The 22,782-nt window shown below is 40.1% G+C and overlaps 1 protein-coding gene and 1 long non-coding RNA gene across 8 annotated transcripts in view; both read right to left on the bottom strand.

The window, feature by feature from the left end:
* The window catches only part of LOC121592838 (homeobox protein orthopedia), a 37,303-nt gene that overhangs the window by 11,326 nt on the left and 3,195 nt on the right, over positions 1–22,782 (bottom strand). For 5 of the 7 annotated variants that reach the window (XM_041914669.1, XM_041914670.1, XM_041914671.1 and 2 more), the window contains 2 exons: positions 16,477–16,724; positions 16,195–16,356 (listed from right to left, as the gene is read on the bottom strand). In XM_041914669.1, coding sequence (XP_041770603.1) covers positions 16,195–16,356; positions 16,477–16,724 — 410 coding nt within the window. The remainder of the gene's footprint in view (positions 1–16,194; positions 16,357–16,476; positions 16,725–22,782) is intronic. The other 2 variants (XM_041914674.1, XM_041914675.1) reach the window with 2 other exon arrangements.
* LOC121592840 lies at positions 12,818–13,307 on the bottom strand. The gene is made up of 3 exons (XR_006004699.1): positions 13,246–13,307; positions 12,911–13,075; positions 12,818–12,827 (listed from the first exon to the last, which is right to left on the bottom strand). It is a non-coding gene; the product is annotated as an uncharacterized LOC121592840 (long non-coding RNA).

Below are 22,782 nucleotides of genomic sequence, written 5' to 3'. Positions count from 1 at the left end.
TGTTCGGAATTCTCTATATTTTTTTCTCTCTCTGCGGACGATGCTGTTTTGCGGCCTTTTCGGTAAAGTTTTTTTTGTGCACAACATCTTAAAACTGCATGTTCTAAAACTAAGGATTTGAAACTTCGTATAACTAGCTTTCATAAAGAACTTTAACCAAAACCACATGAAAAACAAGCAAACAATCTAAATAAAATCAACGGATAGCTTCAAATGCGAACGGATAGCTTCGAGCGAATGAGGCCAATCGGCTCAAAGTTTGTATAAAAAAGGATTTGAAACATTTGCCAATGCAATAAGCACTGTGGTGCGGCGATAAATGTAGGTATTGCTAGAGCAATACAAAGCATATATTTTTTTTAATAAAACAATGTTTGGCCTAATACCACAAAACAATTTATTCGTTCTTAAACTGGGCCGGTTGGGATTTTTCACTACAATAAATCCCAAGTTTTATTGCAACGCATAAAAAAAACTTCTTTATATATTTATTGCATGGTTCGTAAAAATGGTTTGCTGTTTTTTTTAAACGAAATCTCACTTAACTTTCAAGTATCCCAAGTAATTAAAAAATATCGGTATTTGCTCCATTTGACGATACATATTATTTTATACGTTTCAATTGAAGGAATCAAGCAGAGTCAGAGGCCAGATTTCAAAACATTGTTTTCATTTTCTGGTATATTACGTAGAAATGATAAAACCAATGCAAAAATCAGAGAAGTTTGTAAAACTTCTCGCTTTAGGTGATGAAAAAGTTCAACAAAACAGCAAATATTTAAGCAGATTTTCACTATCACTTTATTGATCAATGTATCTTTGTGGAGCTATTTAGGACTTAACTTTCTTGTTATTCAAAATTACAGATGATGAATCTCTTTACAATCCTTTGTATGAGTCAATCTATTCTGGCCCTTAAGTAATATTTTGCAATCACTTGCTAATACGCGTTTGTAGATACATATACAAGCGAAGTAATTTATTAGGATAAGTGAAATTAATTTAGTTAATATCAATGTTGTACTTTTTCTTATCATGGCATATTTATTTAGGTTGTAATATCAAGAACAACAATCAAAAAGAATTCTTCACTCTCTATTCACATGGATTCGTGCTGAGCAAATGCAAAATGTTGTCGCGGGCCAGATGAATCAGCTCGTAGGGTGCATTTGACGCGCGAACCAAACAAAAACATGTTTTTCGAAGTAACAAATTGTATACAATACTGTAAATAAGTAACCATAAACAATTTGGTACATCTTATCAAAATAAAGCAACAAACAAAACAAAAAAGATCCATCGCAACTATTGTGGAAGGATTTGTTCTTTATCATATTCGCCAACGTTAATTGTAAGCATGAAGTGCATAAAAAAGTTGTATATATACGTACATCATGATAATAAACATTTGGTCTTGTCAGTGATGTAAAGTATTGATTTGGTCTAAAACACATCTCAGTTCAATAAGAATCCTTTTTAATTGAACATTAACAAACTTTTCACAGCATCGGGAAAGACCGTCGTCGCTGCAGCGTTAAGCAAGGTTGCAATAAAATTGGCATTTTGTATCTTTCCATCCAGCCAAACGACAGCACGCCAAAGCCAGACGAGCTGAAAAACTTTGTTCTTCCTCCAGAAGCTGACTGTCTTTTCCTAAGGCAAGAAAATATTCACGAAAAAAAAAACAATAAAAAAGTAGACGAAAACTTTTCTGCAAGAAATCTTTTATCCTTCAGCTCAAAATGGTTGCGTTCCAGCTGGATGGAATGGCCTCGAGCTGAACGGAAAGCTGGGAAGACACAACAAATCGGCAAGTGGCATGCCCCGCGCATGCTTCTGAAAAATTCATCGTTCGTCCCCCCCCCCCCCTGAGCTCCCCTTTTTCCGTTCGATGCCTATCGTTAGCAAGTCGTACAAATGAGAACATCACCACTCGATACAGAGCATTCTTGGGATGTGGAATGTCCAAAATGGCGAAAGCAGGGAATCTCCCGCACCTTCATTTTAGGAGCATTTCCACGCGCTCTCTTTCTAGCTTATCCTATGCCCCAACGAAGAGCTGCTTGGGAAAAGGAGAAAATCAGCTCAAGAACGGCTTGGGGTGTGTGTTGGTAACGGCGCTCTGGCACACTAACACTACTGCGCACATTTACAGCCTCCCGTTGGTTGGGTATCCGCTTTTCCAGCAATCGCTCAATGGAAAGCTTATGATGCTGGAAGCGTTACCATGGCGATGGTGTGAAGTGCTTTGACCAGAGAGACTGGAACGGAAAACTGAACCGTTTGTTCGAAATCGTTCAGGCGACTGTGAAGCTGCCACGAACCAATTTTGACGGAATCCTTCTAAAGTACACTTGAAATGGTTCGTGCAGCGAAATATGCGATCTATTTTGCCAAACATCCCTCCAAACGTTACGAGCAAAGATTTGCAGAGTGTTGGATTTGTAGATGATGTTATAAGGTGTAAAGTGTAGAGCTGGATATGTTTACTCAATTTATTTTATAGTACACTAGCTGACCCGACACACTAAGTTGTTCCGAAAAAACTAAAATATTCCATTATTGCTTTTTTACTCGGGATATTTGTATCGTACCCGTATCCCCTCAGGATCCGATCATCGAGTGTAAACCTCCAGCCACCTTACACCAAGTGTCAAAGTGCTGTATACAACACAACAACAATCCTGCTCTTTGTATGGGAGTTAGAAAATCATTATTAAATTAATTTTAGTGTAATATTTGAACTATTTTTAAGTCTTAAAACCTATTCTCATACCACCATAAGGTGTGTGCAAAGTTTCGTTGAAAATGATCCAGCCGTTTCGGAGGTTGCTCGCAACAAACACCGTGACACGAGATTTATATATATATATATATATATATATATATATATATATATATATATATATATATATATATATATATATATATATATATATATATATATATAAATCTCGTGTCACGGTGTTTGTTGCGAGCAACCTCCGAAACGGCTGGATCATTTTCAACGAAACTTTGCACACACCTTATGGTGGTATGAGAATAGGTTTTAAGACTTAAAAATAGTTCAAATATTACACTAAAATTAATTTAATAATGATTTTCTAACTCCCATACAATATATATATATATATATATATATATATATATATATATATATATATATATATATATATATATATATATAGATAGAAGATAGAAGATAGAGATAGATTTATATATCTGGTGTTTGTAGTTCTTTTAAGTAACACTTGCACGTACATATAAAGTATTACATCAATAGATATAAATTCATCACGTGGATTTTAAAAACAGGTAAGACTTCTAACAAAATTATACGTTTTAACACACTGCACATTCGGGAGGTATGATGCGTAATTTGAAGCACAAAATAAATAAAAGCAACAAGACCGAACATACCGGGACGGTGTTTTTAACTGAAATTTGCACATCGTTTGATGGTTTCGGGTATTAACAATCGTGTTGAACGTACTATACCTCGTGTTGTTTAGATTTCGATCCCAAACATGAATGGTTCGGTAAAGATCAAACGCATTTTTTTCAGTGTGTACGTTTATAGCGACGTTAAAATATGTTTTCACTTGATACTTTTGTTGGCAACACAACAAAATATTTTTTTTTTTAAGAAATGAACAAATGAAAAATCACGGCTGGGTCGTTCTTCCGTAAACAGAAACTACAAAAAAGATGTTTCCCAATCTTAACTGTTATTCTTTAAACATGAAAAATGTTATCAAACTTTATTTTGATTATGTTTAAAACATGTGTTTTATTTAATTAAAAAGATATAAAAAAATTATAATAAATTATAAATTAAACACTATCAATATGCAGCAATATGTAAAAAACATGAAACAGTGTATAATTTAAAAAAAGTTTGACAACAATTTTGTATTTCAAAATAATAAAAAAAGAAATAAAAAAAGGTAATTTGATGTGCTGCAAATAACCCGAATCCACGATTCCGAAAGTTTATTTGCATAAAATCATAAAACGCTCTCTCTTGGGACACAGCATTTTAATGGATTTTAAATTCAGCCGATGATCCAGTGCAATATATGTACGCGCAATGCGGCATCGATTGAAAAATCAAAATCTGCTCGCATGCTTTTAGTGAGAAGAATCTAGCTAAGAAAAGGACGCACTTCAGGTTTTTGATGGAGGCGCTCGGTAATTGACGATAATTGATTGATTGGTTTCGATTGATTGTTAAAGTTTTGAAAATGGTTGACGCAGACGGTACCGTCTTACGGTGAAGTGGTTGTCATCACGAGCGCGAGGTTTTATGATGCTTGTGACAGGGTTTGTAACGATCCTGAGCGGTAGTCGTAAAGCATCTTCTGTAGAATTTGATCACTTGACAATTCATTCATTCGAACGACACAATCCCAGCCTGAAAGCCTTTCACTGTTCCTAACTCGTGGAAACAGAGCAGCATCCGTATGATCACAGGCACGAGTTTAAAATATGCGCACACCTCGTTGATAGTTGATGGAAGTATCGTTTTATCAACGTTCGTGCAAACCTTTTATTTTCCATGTATAGCATTCCATGTATGGAGGAAAGATGCTTGATAAACGTGCCTCAGTCGCTAAGGAATCCTACTACTCATTAGCTAAGAAACAAAGCACCAGAGCTAAACAATCATTCTGAGACCAACGAGGGAGAAACTCTGGCAAGAAAACTTCCACGTTCGCTTTGCATCTTGTGGCACGCATCCTTTAGTACTTGCGCTTGCACTAACGGGCAATGGAGGCTTTGCACAGCAAGTCGACACCTTGTCATAACGGATGGTAGAGATAGCAGTTGGCTTAACAGCACACCGGTACGAAAATCAACCGCACGATACGAGCACAGACGTCTTCTTACCATTTCAAGGGACCATAAGACATCGGTCGTCTTAGATTGTTTGTTGGTGTCTTGCGGAAATCCCCGTGCGTCAAAAACGGTGCGCTCGATGGAGCGCCAAGCATGCAGCAGTGTGCTGTGAATGTATTTATTATCAATTTTCCTGAAAGTTTCATGCCACTAATCCTCGCATGAATTAAATCAGATTAAAAGCTTGCCTGTTTGCCTGCTGCGTGTCAGGTGTATTGTCGTACCAGCAGATGCTTTACGATGATTGTGTCCGTGGCTGGTTGCGAATGCGCACGGTGCTGAGGCTGCTGGCGGTTTCTTCTAAGCACCGTTCCGCTGAAAGATGGCGAACAGGCGTTTGTGCAAGTGAAACTTCTTGATGATTGTCTTCGGCGTGCGTAATGTACCGCAGGCAGAGCTGGGGAAAATTAGAATACCGTACAGCCGGAGTCTTTCTTGCTCTTTTGGGAAAAGAAGTGGCGGCTCGTGGAAAGGTAGATTGAAAACAATTGACTGGTTGTTTTAATTTGCGTGAGCTGTTTGCATAAAAAGACGGAGACTGTTGATACGAGCAATATGCAAGATGGAAATGTTTGTTTTGTGGTTTTGCCACGACAGATTTAGTATGACTGCATTATAATTAAGTGCATTCAGTTTGTTAATGGTTGATGGGATCATTTACAGCACGCAATTTTAATGCTCTTTTTAGAAGAAATTGAAAAATATAATATCTGTATGAGAAAGGCAAACGGAACAAATCAATGAAAACTCTATGTACATCAATGGGTTGAATATTGAGTCAACATTTCAAGATGAGTAACATTAGCACGAAAAAATAGTGTAGTTTGTTCACAAATAGCTTAGTATTTTGTATTTTTTTCATGTATAAATAGCATAATTTATTTAATCACTAGCATCGGCAAATAAAACATTTGCGTGGTACATTATTGCACATACACTGTTTTTATTCTGGTGATTTTAGTACTGATAGTTTCATGGGGAAAAATAAAGGATAAGTGTTCATAGAAATAGAGCACACGGGTTGAAAGAATTTGAGACTCTTTGATGGGCAATCATGATATGATATGATATGTTTTGTTTTATCTTATTGTGAATGTGCATCATGCGGATGTAAGCTATAGAGTAAAACAATCATATTATTCTTCTTTGGCTCAACAACCGATGCCGGTTAAGGCTTACCAACCCACTTGTGGGGGGTTGGCTTTCAGTGACTTATTGATTTCCCTCCATAGTAGGATAGTCAGTCCTACGTATGGCGGCACGGTCTATTTGGGGCTTGAACCCATGACGGGCATGTTGTTAAGTCGTACGACTTGACGACTGTACAATGAGACCGGCTCGATCATCATATTATATACATTATCAATTTACTAACGTCAACATGCTTGATAGAGATACAATTGTCATAGAAATTCCTAGTCCAATTTCATTTAAAAAACAAAAGGGTTCATTAAACCACAATCCAAAGTTCGATTTATCGCGCATATAATTAAATAATATCAAAATTTACAATGTTTTTATACTTGTTACTCCTCTTTCTAAAAAAAAAACTATTCAATTTCATAGGGTCGTCCAACAAAATTTGACAATAATCTTTTTTTCTTATTTTACGAGGGAAGTTCTAAAACGGCCGATCTGCTTAAGAATGGGGTTTAATATTACAATTTCTGGCGCTATAATCTATATTGGCTGAAAAATATTTTTTCTCTGAGTCATGAAAGAGCACATTATCCCGGGTCTACTTGGACGTTTTGGTTATATCGAGTCCAGTCCTTGATTTTGTGTTCCTATAAGCGTGGTGAAGATCTAAATCAGTGGTTTGCAACATTTTTGTAGTTTTTCTCCCCATGTAGGGTGCATGTAGGATTTCAATCCCCACTCACAAGCTCATGGACAGGGGGGAGATCGTGGCAACCCATAGTATTTAACGAAATTATCAACAAAATTCCACCCAAAAATAGTCCCTTTGGGGAAAATTCCCGGAAAATATATATTTCGGTTCAATCTTGGAAACTGCAGTCAAAGTGTGAAATTTACGTTTTACAAAACTATTAATAAAAAATATTAAGTTTTACAAAACACTCTTCTATGGAATTCTCCTATTGTCAGAACCATTCATCTTATGCTCTGTGTTGTGTAACTATTTGGTATGCTCGGACTAATTGTTGTAAAGTTGCCTAAACAATGAATCGCTTGCCTCTTTGTTGGTGACTTCACCACAGCAGAAGAGCAAAACAAATATTGCTACATTGACCTTAAATAGCGGCACTCCATTACGTAGGTCAAATTTGTCCTGTAAGGCAGAGACCATACATGATGTAAAAAGTTTTTTTTCAACGTGTCTTGTTGATTCTAACATATATTAAATACTTTTCAGATGTTTTTAAATATAGTTGTAAACAAAACTAAAGTTCCATTTATTTCAATTAAAAAAATCAATATAATGTTTAATATTTATTGTTAAATAATTTAACTCACGTTTTTAATTATTGCAAACTATTGTGACTCGCCGTTGTTTCCTTATAATTAAGCTAGCATGTTATAACAATTGATAGCAATATTACACGAGTAGCAAATTTCATTATTAGAAACGAAAAAATGTCAAATAACGATATCAGGTAACCATCGGTATGCAACGAAATCGATTACCAGTCAACACATTCTTTTGGAGCGATTCGGTTCGTTATCGATAAACCCGCCCGAAGGTTTTCAATTTGCATGTTATTAATAAATAAACAATAAATCGTACGCCTCAATAATACTTTTATTACACTTTCATTACCTCGCACTTTTGGGCAGGATTTGTCGGTACACCATCACAACCACCAATACCACCATTTCCCTCCGCATTTGGGACACGGTCTGCATTAGGGAATCTGTCGATCCCTACACAACCTTCATCAACACCCGTTTCCACACCCCAGTGTTGGCACAGCGGTCGGCCATCGCATCACTGGCTGTGTTTTCGCTCAGCGGGGGGAAACGTTCAACGCACTGTCACTACCGGCAGCAGACACATTAGACGGGCCTAAAAAGGGCCAGAACTGAAATCGTGTACAACTATACGTGGGAGAAATAATGGGGAGGGAGAGAAGTTGAGGGAAGGTTTGGTAGGGGATTTTCAGAAGGAATTTGTAGCCTGTTTATTTTTGGGCTCGTACAAATATCCTGACTAGTAAATAATGAACTAGTCACAGTTTCCCGTTGATTCACAGTGGTAAAAATAATATTTTGGCCATTTTTTTATTTTTATTGTTATGATAAAATGAATGAAATGTAAATTACTAAAATGCTTTCAAAAATAATTTGAGTCTCTTGAACATTAAACATGTTTACACACATTTGCTGTATGTATTTTTTTTGGTATATTTGGTAGTTTGGCAGCTATTGTATATTACGATGATACTTAAGATTATATTTCGAATTGAGGCTAGTTTTTCTCAAAAGCATAACAGAACTAATTATAAAGTAAAGATTCGAAATTAAAAATATAGAAACGATATATTTGTTAGAAAGTACGGTAAAAATAGGATCTGTGCTATTAATGAGCGTACTACATTCTATGCCCGCTTGGATTGTTTCACCCATTGTTCTAATTTTGCCAAAGAACCAACACCTACCGGGGCACAATGACTTGCGCGACAGACAGACAACGGTAAAACCACCCTTCTTCCTGGGGCCACTACAACGGGGCCCCCCTAAGGTTGGTAATGCGTGCTGGCAGCAAAAGGGTCGTAGTACGCACGGAATAAATCTTTTCCCGTGCTAAATCTATTCGGGATTAATAGCACATTACTAGCCGCACTATTTATCATGTTGGGAAAATCTTTACCACTTGCCGCTCTCTGCTTACAATCCCACGCAATATTGGCTGGCGGGCCGGGGCAACATCAGATGTGCCGTGTCCTTTGGGAAGAAAGCCGTTTCCCTGTGTGTATCCTTTTTTGTCCTTTTCGTGGTTCGATTCGAATTTCCTCTGCCGTGAGCTCGGCATAAGGAACCAAAACACATAAAGTGAGACCGACCAGAAGGGGAGAAAAGAGCAGCGGGTAAAGTGAAAGTAAGACAGTGGCGGTGTAAATGGGATGACTTTTTGATTCGATTTCTAGCGCCTCAGCTCGGCGCCCTGCCTTATACCGAGTCCCTTTTTCGAATCGTCACCCTCTCCCATTTGACCTGTTTGCTCGTCATCAGTTGCACGGCTAATTTCCGCCCGTTCGTCCGTATCTGCTGGGGCTGGGAATGGGAGTGCGAAAATTGTGTGTGTGTACGATATGTACCCCATTCGAGCGGCAATCTGGGTCGTGTACGGTGCGGTTCGAGGTTTAGAGTCGTTTTCCTTGTACACTGCCGCAGTCGTTGTCAGTCGGTGCGGGTTGCCTATTATTTATTAAAATCATTACAGCATTTCTGAATTTGCTGTAACCTGTAACACCACATGCTCATTGGTGGAGAAGGGGAGAGGAGGAGGAGAGGCTTTGTGAAATCGGGACGGGCCAGATTGAGTCAAGAAAAAGGACTAAGATGTCGTTAGCTGACATACCTGAATGGAAAGTGTGTTTAAATGTTATTGCAATCGGTGGTAGTGCATAGGGTAGGTAAAACACACAAAAAAGCGCAGCGGTTCCGCACAATGGCTGTGTGTAAATTTACAACAATTTGTTGTTCCACCCGGAGCGGGGCAAAACACAGCGTGAACCCTTTCAAGGATGAGCAGAAAATGGAAGACAAAAAACACACGCACACACAGAAAAGAATTCATCCCCTACACAGCATGCACAAAATAACAGGTGGACAAGTTGTCAATTGCAGCCACATGCCCGAGTAGGGAATAAAAAACTAAATCAATTTCTGTTTATTTGCCGTTTATATTAAATTTCGCCACGTGTTCCGCATTACAGAGGTGGGTTCGCACGATGGCACACGATGCACACTCACGCGTTCGGGTAGATGTAGATGTAAAAATACGTGGCCGTGTGTTTTATGGCGCGTGCAACAAGCGACATGACAAAAGGGGAATGAAATAAGTCCCGAGGCAGAACAAGTTTAAAGATTTTTTTCCCAAATTGCTTAACCTGCAGGTGAAACTACCTGTTTGTAATTTGGAGATTATTAAAAAATAGATACAATTGCAACAAGATAACAAGTCTTGGCACGGTAAGAGTATCATGCGCCTGGAATTAGAGATGGCAGGCGACTGAGCAAAGTCGCTTTTTATTACAGCTGCTTCAATCACGTGTCATTACGGCGTGGATGAACCATTAGAGAATTTATATTAATTTGAACAGTTCGTCATGCAGTAGCATTTTTAACATATGAATTAAAGGTCCTAGGAATTAGCCGTCTGGAAATGACATAAAATGGGAGAACTGCTATGGGTAGAAATGAGCAATGATTAAAGCAATGCTATGTTATGCATGTTTCTATAAGGTCAATTTCCACATCTCTTTTTCCCAGGACACTTTCTGCATTAGAAATATGCGCAAAATAAATCGCAAGCTTCTAGCTCCTTTCCCGTATTCTTTTCGTTGCATTCCCTTATCTCAGATTACATTAAGTTCTACAGTTGGTAGTATGTAAGTAAAATTGCGTAACTTATGGGAAAGTTTCTCAAAATATATCATGATCAGTCATCCAGATGATATTCAATTACAACTCTTGTAGTGAAACATATTGGTGTAATGAATGTTAATAATAATGAATGTTCGATTAGATCGTGAAAAGTGATTGACTTTCAGTGATATTTTGCAGAAGGCGCTACAAGTTTGGTGTCTTATGGTAAACGGTCACAATAGCTCAAAAAGTAAGAAAACCTTAAAAACGGGTTTCTCAGGTGAGTGAATTTGTAATCAAACATAATAAAAGAAATAACTTATTTTGCCTACTTTAATAATAATCGATCCAAACCACCTCCGAATTAGCACTGCAATACGGTTTATGCTTTGCTTTTGAAATGCCTCGACAATCCTACAGGGTGGCTTCAACCTGATATTTGCGTGAAACCAGCAACAATCCTAAAACACGCGGGGCGAGAACCCAAAGACACTTTCAAACCAGACGCACACTGACCACCACACGGTTAAACCACACGCGCCCCAAACCGGTCAATGCTGTATCGACCTCAAACTGGAAATTCGTCCACACTGTCCGATTGTCTGACCTCTCTTTCCCGAACCCCCTCTTTCAGCATCATCATCACCTTCAAAGGGAACGGTGTTCTTCGCCCTTCGAGGATTGCACAGATCAAATGTCATACCGACCACAGTAGAATCGGTGGCGAACGATCCAATTACAGACCGGCTCGAGCAGTCTCCCCCAGATGGATTCCTTCACTCACAACGATTGGGTTAAGGAATTGTCCCTTTGTTGATGTTGGTGGGTTCCTTTCTCATGCCATTGTCATGCCGTTACTGTGCGCTCGTGTTGCGTTGTTTGAATTCAGACGAGTTTGAGGCGATGGCATGACAGCCGTGTGGTTTGATTTTTGGGATCAGTTGATTAACCACCGTACAGTGACCTCGCAATGGGACGGAGGCGTATGAAACGTGTTTTACTCCCGAAAGCATTTCCCGATAGCACGGCGACTTTTCTCACGCGTCATAATTGCGTTTGGTGATGGTTACGAAAATAATGTAAGTTTTACATGACGCTACCTATGATTATATGCTGTAAACTAAGGCATATCCAAGCCTCTTTAATATGTGCTCTGCTATCACGGTACGGTACAGCTCGGCTTGAATGGTTTGGGCGTTGGGAGGAATTTATTTATGCACAGGGATTTCGGATGCCTGCCCAGCTCACGGGGTCGGCAGCTCGAGGATTAAGAGCAGGAATTATTTCCGCATATAAATTGACATTGTGGGGATTTGGGGAACAACAACTAATGCCACACATACATTCAAGCCAGTGTGGCACACCACCACTAGCGGGTTTACGCTCGGCCTGGCAACAAAAAATGGCCTCCACACTGGACGGTTTGAATGATAAGAACCAAGGATTGGCAGAAGCTTCACCAGGCCCAAGTTACCATACACGCTGGTACTACTCTACTCTACTGAGTGCCCCGTGCTCTAACCGTGCAGACGAGCAGAACGTAAAGTAAGGAGAAACAAAACCAAAAAAAAAGTCGTCGAGGGTACTGCTCCGTGGTAAGTAAGGAGTTTACTATCATTTCTCACGATTTACCCGGTCGGCTTGTGCATGTTGACCCCCTAGGAGATCAACGTCGGTTCTTTTATTTGCATGCGGCAGCATGGGCTTGGCTGCTTTTCACCCGGGGGGTTTTCGGTTGGCCATAAATCGCTCCCAAGATCCCTGCTGTTTGCGTATTTTTCGTCGGTTTGTGGACGTTGTTTTGAGTTTTGGCGTAAAGGTTTAACGTAAAGGAATAAGCAAAACAGAAAGCTGTTGAATACTAGCTAAAGTAAATTTGGGTAGTTTTGTTGTTAAACTCTGTTAACTCATCCGGTTACCAATGTTTGGTATTTTGAGATTTTATTTTCTTTTTTTATACAAAACTATGTACGTTGACACAAAATATGCCATATTAATATAATCAACTATCACAAATACAGCATTTGTATTCTTGAAACACTTCAGCACTTGCAAGTTAGCAAAAGTTTGTGAGAAAATTTATTGATCATAAGTGCACAGTTTGATCGCACGTAATAACACTACAATGTAATGGGTAAAATGTGTAAGATCAAACGTTCATTGTCCCCGGCGACCGGTCATTCTCATTGCGAATGGGAAACGCAAATCCTTTAATTGGTTTGGTCACAATTGAAAAATGTGAAAGTAATCCCAACTTCCACCCTTCGTGTGCTTTTCCGAATGGTTTCTGTAGCTTTACTGGCTGTGCGCATATCTCCAGTAGGGCAGATAAAGACGAGGGAAATTGGTTCGAATTAATTCCATTCTACGATTGACTTTCGCGCAGGGGAAAAAGAAGAAATTACAAAGACGGCAAAAAATAGCATTCTGATAGCTCTATCGTTGTGATGCTGCTTACCGCTGTGAACAGACTGGCACGTTTGGTGCACAATCAACACATCAAACAAACTACCGCTGTCGGGGAGCGGGAGAGGTTCGTCGAATGTGAATGGGCGGCTTTTCTTTGGACGATCGTGGTGGCCACAGTCGAGCACAACGAACCCCATTGGAGTTGGGCGCAATGCTATAAAAGCAAACCAATAAACTCATAATGATATCATAAAAAACGAATAAAATTCTTTCCCCTTATTCGTGCCCGATGGCGACGGAATTAGGAATCCTTGCGGAAAAGGAGAAAGAACGGTTTGTAGCCAGTGTAGCATCGTTTGGAAACATTGGATGATTATTTCATACCTATATTTCCTACTCCGTCTGAAGACGATGAAAATGATCGTTTGGGTAAAAGCTAATCGAAGCTTCTTCTACGCATTCATGTCGGAAAGTTGTTCTCAGCCACACGGTGATAATGCTGCGGTTTTTAGGGACATGGAAATTCATCGACCCCAAATGTAGGAAAGGATCAGTTTTGCTTCAAGCAAAAGTTTTACCATCAAAAGAAACCAAAAGTGGTTCGACTGTGTGGGAAACCAGTGTATGCGGCTTAATACTGTCGCAAGAGTCCGAACGTTTTAATGGAAAAACAATGCTAGTAGTGTTACCTTTCCTAGGTATACACCATACGGACCATCGTGCACTGTGTATTGTCGCTCTCTATCCACAAAACAAGTTCATTAGCCAAGGGGGAGGCGTAAAGTTGGGGAATTTATGTTCCATGTGCGGTTTCAGTGCGGGTTTCATACATAACAGCTCCTTTCGACAAGGCCATCTCGGAGGGGATTGGTGGCACTGAAAGGATACTTTATTATTGGTGTGATTAGTGAAAACTTCTGCCCACACCTCGTGTGATGCCACTGTGGAACTGTGTTCGATTTGTTGAATCACCTTCTCCTATCGAGCGGCAATCATATCGATGGCATCGTGTATGGGATGCGAGTGAAGTGAATATAAAATCTTCTTTTATGGCACACGTTTAGTGACGTACACAGGCGTACGTTCGGTGTGCTCGGCGAGGTGAGTCCACAATCTGCATGATCCCGAGCTAAGCCGCTGCAATAACCTTGAAAACACTTTATTCGATTGCCGGCATTGGCTACGGATGCAGAGAGCCTTTTGCAAAAGTGATGTTTGGTGTTGGGGATCTATTTTTTCCGGTAGGATTTCCCATGCAAAGAGAGACAGGATCAAAAAGTTGGTGCGCTTGATTTTGGAAGCGATTTGGAGGAGCTTTGTCGCTGCGTTTGTCTTTAGGAAAATTGGTCGGCTATCCTTTGCATCCGGCTCACAGTGAGGAGTGTATTTGATCCAGCACAGTGTATGAACGCACTCACACACACATGTATGCTAGGGGTCGCCGAGAACGTGATCAGATTGTTTAAAGTTTGTTTCATGAAGTTGAAGCCCTTTGATTGATTTATGGGATGATAAGGGGATCTAAAGGTTTGTTGCATGGTTTAGTATTGCCAAAATAATCTGTCGAGAATATGGGAAGAATGTGGATCTGGGGAGAAAATCTAGCAAAGTGATACATTTCATAGAATTTAGCTAACCAGAAGAACGTGAAACCACCTATTTGTTCTAAATAATGAGATGGCATATGTGTTCTTAAATTTGGTGTTTAATTTAAGTTAGACAGCTTATTGAATACCTGCTAAACATGAACAATTGTGTAAATTCAATTTTGAATTAAAAGATATTCTATCAAAAATGAAACTACATGCATCAATCAAAAATGATGCTACTTATGGTGTGGAATTAGGCTGTTGAAGTTAAAAGTGACCTTGCATCATACTCAATGTACTTATATCTATGTGTAGAACTGAGAACGTATTGAAAGTTAGACCGGGTCTTGCTAACCATAATGCAGAAGAAAAACCGACCGAAGTGTAGATAGTAGAAACGTACGATAAGAGGTAAGAATGGTAAGAAAAGCATGCTTTTCGGATTCGTTACGATTCTCATGGCTCTAATCGATGGAATGGTTTGGGGCTCGAGTAACAGTAGGGTTAAACAAGTTTAGAATCTTCTGCCCGACACGTTCGTTAACACGTGTCAGATATCACTGTTACTGGTAGACATGCTGACGACAATCAGCATTGTCGTCTGTCCGACCCGGGACACATTTCCTCAGACAATCATTAGACGGCTCGAAGTGCGGTAGCTTAATCGAACGTGTAGGAACGGGAGGAACAGGTATCATGAATCATGTTTATGTAAATGGAAACTGGGCTAAATAATTATGCTCCCCTCGTCGCCGTCCCATTCTGTTGTGGTCAGAGCCACAGCAAAACACCTATGTAGTACACTAATCTCGGATGTCTGAGGTAGTAGATTTGCTTGCTGGGAAAACGGATTAGCTAAGTGATTCATTTGGTCGATTTAATTGTTAATTAGTGATGCTAAGGCCGGACATTCCGTTGCGCTTTGCTGGTGCGGATGGATGGAGATGTTGATGTCGTTGTTACATGTGTAAAACATCCATCGAGTGTAGCTATTTCTTGCCACACAGGGAACAAAATTTCTAGAAATTTATTACATTTGTAAGGATTTATCGAAGCGCATAGCCGCAGAATTAGGCGCGAAATTGACGAATTAGATGCAATTTCTGGAAAATCAACCGCAGACACTGGTAGCTGTTTTCAATGTCCACGGTGACGCCGAATGTATTACCTTAAACTAATACTTCGAATAGAACAATAACGCAAATATCTCCTGGTTCAGTTATGAACCCAAAAGACTCTATCCAATATTTCACACATGAACGGATACAATATTGGCCGTGTAAAAAGATTAGCTACGCCATCTGTAAACAAACCCTAAAGCAATTATTGAGCAACCGCACCAAAGGGGAAAAAGGATGAGGAAATTGTCAAAATGTTCTGGATGCTTTCATGTTATCCAAACTTTTTATCTTGACTGCTTTCGTTCTTGCGAGCTGTCGTCCAGCCTTTTTCTCCTCAAACATTCCTCGTACGAGAAAAGTGATTTATGTAAATAACCTTAGACGGTAAATAGGGTGTGAGAAAACGCCCCTGGTTCGCTGCCAACTCTGTACGATTGTGTACGGAACACCAACCCTGCATGACGGTGCACGGTTTTGCGGCACTCCCTTAGGCAGGCACGTCCCGGGACAATCTCGTGAACCCTGAGGGAAACGTGTGCCAGGGTGTGGCCTGCCAGTAGCTGTGAACTATCTTCACATGGAGGGAAAGCAAGCAAGGTTTGGCTCCAGCCCAGCGTACTCACCTGCACTCGCGACTCGGTGAGACCGATCCGCATGGCGATCTCCTCACGCATGAAGATGTCCGGGTAGTGCGTCTTGGAGAAGCAGCGCTCCAGCTCGTTCAGCTGCGCCGGTGTGAAGCGTGTTCGGTGCCGTTTCTGTTTTGCGCCATGTTTGTCAGCATTCTGGTGGAGAGTAAGCAAAGTCGTTCACCTTTCGGGCAGTAGCAGTCGGGACTTGGGCAGCCCGACCGGGAAATGGGTTGAATGGTTGGGAGGTACACCCCCCCGTATAGCTACATTTACCTGATCCTGGTGTATGTTGTGCGGCTCACACAGCGAGCCAGCACCGTTGCCACCACCTGTACCGCCCGTGCCGCCCCCAGTGCCAGTGTTGCCACCGGCGCCACTGTTAACGTGCAACCGGTTGCCGTTGCTGTCGGCGGTGCCGGAATTGGGCACCTGGCCGAATCCGGTCGCACCGTGCAGGGATGTTAGGCCCGATTTCGGCAGATCACATTCCTTCGGACCTGCGGGTGGGTAGAAATGGTAAACTGTTAAGCATTACTCGATTGCACTAATTGTTTCGTTAAATAGTGTTTTACAAAACATGTGCTTTTGAAAGTACAAAGCGTGTGAGTAGAAAATGCCAATATGGAGTTGAGAATTGCTTTAAATTTGTGGCAGTTCATTTGCTTTTTTTATTTAATGTACAATAGTCGGTAAAACGGTGAAAGTTGGATAATTGACCGATTTAAATGAATAATGAATAAAAAAAAAGAATTAATAAGTAATAGCATTAACATAAAATAATAATAATAAATAAATAATAAACCATATAAACCCGGTATAAAATAAATAAATCTCGCAATACAGTTGTCAAGGCGTGTGACCTAACATCGTACAATTTCTATAACAATGCGAAGAACTGACGTACTTCCTAGCGTTATTGTTTTATTGTATGTTATTGTTGGTATCATTGCTATCGTATAATAAAAGGTTTTTTTTTGCAATTTTATTCTTCTTTTGTCAATATGAGATTTAGTATATGATTAAAATTATTCTTCGCTTTATATTGGAAATAAGGTAACAATAAATACATTAGAATTAACATGTCGATCGTTCACTTGTTTACAGCACATGTAAATCAGTTTTTAGCTAATTCCCTTTTCAAGGCACTGAGACGTACTATAAACTTTGTAACTGATATTTCTCCAGGTTCAACTCCTGTTTTGTGTTCTCTGCCGAACATTCTGCCTTTTGTCCCAATAATGCTCGTTATTTGCTTTATCGAAAATTCACGCTTAATAACCGTCAAAGTCTATGGCTCCACAACAACATGAGCTCACCGAAATCTGGCCAACCAGTGCTGGTGATCCCATTCGACAGCATCACCGATCCCTGGGCAACAGTCAAGCAAATGCCAACTGTCATCAACTTTACACCGTTTACGTCAGACCGGATCGATGACGATGTTGCCGTAGCAGCAATTTTACCCGGTAGCCCGAACGGGGTGAAACAGTCTTTTAAACGGACTCATGTCACATCCCATCACACCGCGACAGCTAAACAGTCGCTGGGCCGTATGTGGTGGTGGTAGTTGAGGTGATCCCATAGCGATTCGATATCCGTTCTGGCAGTCGTGTGAGATAGTGTGCTCGATTTTTTACTTCTCTCTGTTAGTTTGTCCTTGCCTCTTCGTATACCCGACCGCCACCCCTCCCCCTCTTTCCCGTCCTTCCACCATGACAGGAGACCCAGGAAAGCTACCGTGGCTCTCCATCCAGCAGGCTCGTGAAGTTTATTCGTGGAAGACACGTATCAGAAACACTTTTATGCTACTCTTCATATGCAGGTGTTAATTTTAACACATCTATACGATTTTGGCTACCGTTTTGTGGTGCAGTTTGTCAGCGTTTGTGAGCGCCCTCCCCACCGTATCTCGCCTTCATATCGTGGAGCCCATATGAAAGTTTAACCAAGAAAGCTTGAGGACCTTCAAATACCAGGGAGAACAGGCCAGGGAACGGAGCGCTGCATGTATTGCATTCTCAAGACAAACTAGCATACGCTATTGGAAACTTGAGAAATAAATACAACAAGCAAAGTGGCTCCTGGGCTTCTGCGCACCACTCTTCGCGGTACCAGCCTCACCCTCATGATGTGGCTGTGGTGCTATGTGCTGTAAGACTCCCCCCTCTTCCACCTATATTGAAAACGTGTAAAAAGGCAGTGCATGGATGAAGCATCGACTTCTGGGCTGCAGGGATTTCTGAAGTGATGATGTTTTCACTACATCACCATGGGGCTGATATTTTTAACGAGAAGCACACAAAGCGATCGCTTCTGTTTCTACTGTTTTCTTTTCTGCGGTTGATTGGCTATTGGTACGGTACGTTGGTGTTTTTTCTTGTCTTTGTAGTACATCCACACCAATGTTACTGGAGCTCGGTCCGGTCTGGCTGGTAGCGTGTTTATTTCACCGTCAAGTTTTGCTCTGCTGTTGAACTGAACCATGGTATGGAATGTGTCAATATGGATCGTTCCAACATTCCACCGCACCGGAGACAGCGCGCAGAGTTGTGGAAGCGGAAAGATGGGAAGAAAAATCCAATTCATTCATGCGTACAAGCCACACGCAGCGTAATGAGTTATTAGGCTTTGATTGGTCCCCTTTTATGATGATGTTACGCTTTGTGCGTTTGTGAATGTGTGCCTGTGCCGGCCCTCGTGTTTAGCGTCCGCCATTCGAAGAATCATTGTATCGATTGATGAATTAGATTTTGAATGGAAAGCGGTATGGTTCAAATTAGCGTGTTTGGGGGGCTGGTGTGAAAAATTAGATTGACTTTTTATTGTACCACTTGGGTGGGTTCAACAATTTGTAGAGTTATTCTGGGACGGAAGGTGTACAGGTGCATGCTAATTTAGTTTACACTTTTACTCTCTGCATGTACAATAATAGAATAGAGTTTAATTAGGGCGTCTTTCTCACGGTATGGAGCTTAGAAATGAAATAGAAATTTAAATAATTTCAGTGGAGCTGGTTTTCAGTGTAAATGGGTTCAACATTGGTAAATATGGTATATTTTTGTTTAGTTTTTTCGTTTATCGGTTGTGTTGTCTAATATATTTGAGCTACATGCATTAATTCGACACATATAATGTACTACATTATGTGTAGTATATTATGTATAAGTATATATGTAGTATATTATATATAAGTATAGCAATTATTGGACTAAAAATAATCTAAATATTTAAGACGTAACATTTAGGTCTTGCAGCCTATTTAGCGTTTTTAGCTGCAAATCATTAATTAAACAATGGAAAAGGAACAAAAGCAGGTAATGAAAACCACAAGGAGCTAGATGCAAGTTGCTTGCACCATTGCTAATAGTGAAAAATGATTGCAAATAGTTGTTGCAATAGTTCTGTTTGACAATAGTGCAATATAATGATTGCAATAGTTCTCTTTAACTAGTTTTAGAAGACGTAAACAATAAATTTGGATTCCTGCACAACCGAAAACAGTCACAACTAGTGTTACTCAGTCGCTAATCTATTCTCAAACTCGCAAACCTCAAACCTCAATGTCTGATTGCGTGTAAAAATCACTCCACTACCATTAGCCTCTATCGTGACCTTCCGTTCGCATCTTCCATCAGGAACGAACCACTACTGACGGCTCCCCAGGGTCTATTTCATTTTGAATTATGAAAGCGTTCCCTTATACGTCTGGTTTCTGTTTTGGTTGCGTGGAAACGCGGTCCAACCCATACAGCAACCGTCTAGCGCACGTAATGTGTAAGGTATGACAACAAACATCAGCTACCAGGACGTACAGAATCAGTGCGTTGTCTGTGTGTGTATATGCTGGAAGACGGCGAAAAGTTGAGCCAATATTCCATTTGTCAACCCCTCCAGACGGCCAAAGGAGAGGGACGTAAAGGCGTAAAACCGCCACCTTTCACCAGCATAACCATCCTGGTCGATCGATATAATTAATGTTTAAAAAATATGAATTCTCTCCACGTCGGCAAGGGTGTCCATCCACGTAAACCAGTTCTTTCAGTTTTGTAGCCTTTTTTCCCTTGTTCTCTTGTTTTGACACGTTGAAACAGGCCGAACGGGGCATGAAGGGTGGGTAATAAATATTTAAAGGTCGACCGTCCCATCTGTGGTCGGTAAACAAAAGAAGTAAAAAAAAAACATTAAAAATAACTTCTCAATGCCCCAACATGAGCAGTATCTCGTTTATATGTAAAGGTATTCTCTTTAACTGAGACAAAAAGGCGCTGGCCTACGCAAATTTAAGGTGCATCTGTTCGCATCCGTGCTTAAAGCACAACCTTACCATTCGTTTGTATTTCATCGGTACGAACCAATTACACGTGCACTAATGAATTGGAAAGTGGCACTAATGAGTGTAAGCTTTCGCATATTTGTACGAATCTAATGCACTTTTCAGATATCCATTCCGCGAGAGTGCAAACGTACGCGAATTGACTGTGCCGAATCATATGGACACCAGTTTTCTGAAAATATATCCGCCCATTTTCCTCACAGCATTGTCACATCTTTACCATTGCTTCACCGACAGGGTCGGAGTGGCAAGCTGTTCATTTGACTACGAACACTCACGTTTTACGCCTGCAATGAAGTGCAATTTGCCACAATTCATCGAAAAATCGATTCGAGGTCCTTCAGTTTCGCTCAACTGGAGTTTGTACTGCAGCATTCAACGAGTCTGTGTGCGAGTGAAGGAGAGAGAAAGAGAGAGAGAGAGAGAGAGAGAGAGAGAGAGAGAGAAAGAGAGAGAGTGAGAGAGAGAGAGAGCGAGCGGAATCAGTGTCCTGAAACATGGGACAAAATGGAACCGACTTTTCCACAAGCTTCCACAGCTTCTTGTCTATTCAGCGCTCACTTGCTTCCGTTGGTTTGGCACAGGGAAGGAGTCACCTGCAATCCATTTCGATCGATAGTAGCACACGACACAGGTTTGAGATTCGCGACAATGCCACGTACCACCCCAGCGTACCCGTTCCATCCTGCAACCGAAACGGTGTACGGTGCCGACACGACGACCAGCGCCACCGATCGTAAAACGTGGTTTGGCACACGGGTCGTCTGCTCGACTCCACGGGCGCTCGATGGCGTGAAAATAGGTTTTAATAAAATTAAATTAAACATTATCACCATTTCATTCTCGGCTCCATCGTCACCGTCTTTTAGTGGTACCATTTGGGTTGGTTGGCGATGGTTGGCACGCTGGTTGAGTAGAAAAAGGCCCATCTCTATGCGGTGTGGCAGGATGGTAGGAATTGGTGTTTTTTTTAAGCAAAAAGCTCTGGATAGAAAGCCATGTTGTATATTCAAGAAAGATCTTTTTCTGTGAATGCTTCTATGCTATTAGCAATTTTTGTATCTCGTCGAAGGGCATTTGGAGCTGGTTTTGAATTCCAACAATTGAACCGGATTGCAAAGTGTTATAGTTTCAACTGTAAAATGAATGAATAAAATCCCATTTTATTGTCTTCTGAAACATTTACGTAATCCTAGAAAGCTACTTGGGGAATATTGTTTAGCAATGAAATGTGCGTACCTACGTTAATCAGTGTTTCACAGAATCGATTGCACAGCTTCACGCGTTGATTTTGCATTCGATTCGCTATTTTTAGTTGCATAGGTTTTTAAAAAGGCTTTTAAAGGCTGTTTTCAATTATGTGTTTAGTACTCATAAGTCTCAGTAGTGATGACAGACATGATCGGCATGAAGACACTGTGTCTTAAATAACATATTATAATAAAAATAAGTTAAGTTTGGCCGAAAAGAGTACCACGAAACTCATAAAAAATATAAAAAAGTAAAAAGAATACAAACAAAAACTCTCTTAATTCGTACACTCTTGCCATATTTCAATGCGCGATCAATTAAAGGATAAGATCATCTTGTGAACAAAATTTAGAATGTTTTTTTTACTCAATTCTTGCTAAACTTTTTAAACATTTGATTTTAAAGTATCTGTGTTTGGTGTAACTTGAACTTACAAATGAGTTGTGTTAAAAAATGATTAACTTATACTGAAGTCAATTGACAAATGTCAACATTATTTTTCTTGTGAACAGGTTACGATGTTAAAATAACTAAAGCTTCACGTACAAATCCGCTGAAAGTACAACTCGAATTAAACAAAATCCTCATCCTCATTTAGTTGTTTTCATGCATGATCAATCATAAAGCTAAATTAATAAAAAAAAATATGGTTCAATGGGTCCGCGGGATGGGATTAATTACCCATTACTTTAAATATTACGATGTGTGCGAAACTATTGGCTCATTGTGCTTTCAGCGCTATTGGTAATAAAAGCGCTGAAAATCATAATCTGCAATGCAGGTGAATGACCAAATACAAAACATTTTAAAACCCCATCATATGACATGGGGGTTTCAATTATGATGTTTCAATTAAACGATCATAATTTCAATTGTTTACCGTTTAATTACGATGGTACCATTCATTATCATTTTATGAGTACAAATTAACACAACGCTGGTGTAACCAGTGATGGTCGCTTAAGCGTTACACTTTTAGTAGGAGCTTCTACCCG

This window comes from Anopheles merus, chromosome 2L (genome assembly GCF_017562075.2).
Source record: "Anopheles merus strain MAF chromosome 2L, AmerM5.1, whole genome shotgun sequence".
NCBI lineage: Eukaryota > Metazoa > Arthropoda > Insecta > Diptera > Culicidae > Anopheles > Anopheles merus.
This window is presented reverse-complemented; position numbering and strand designations above follow the sequence as displayed.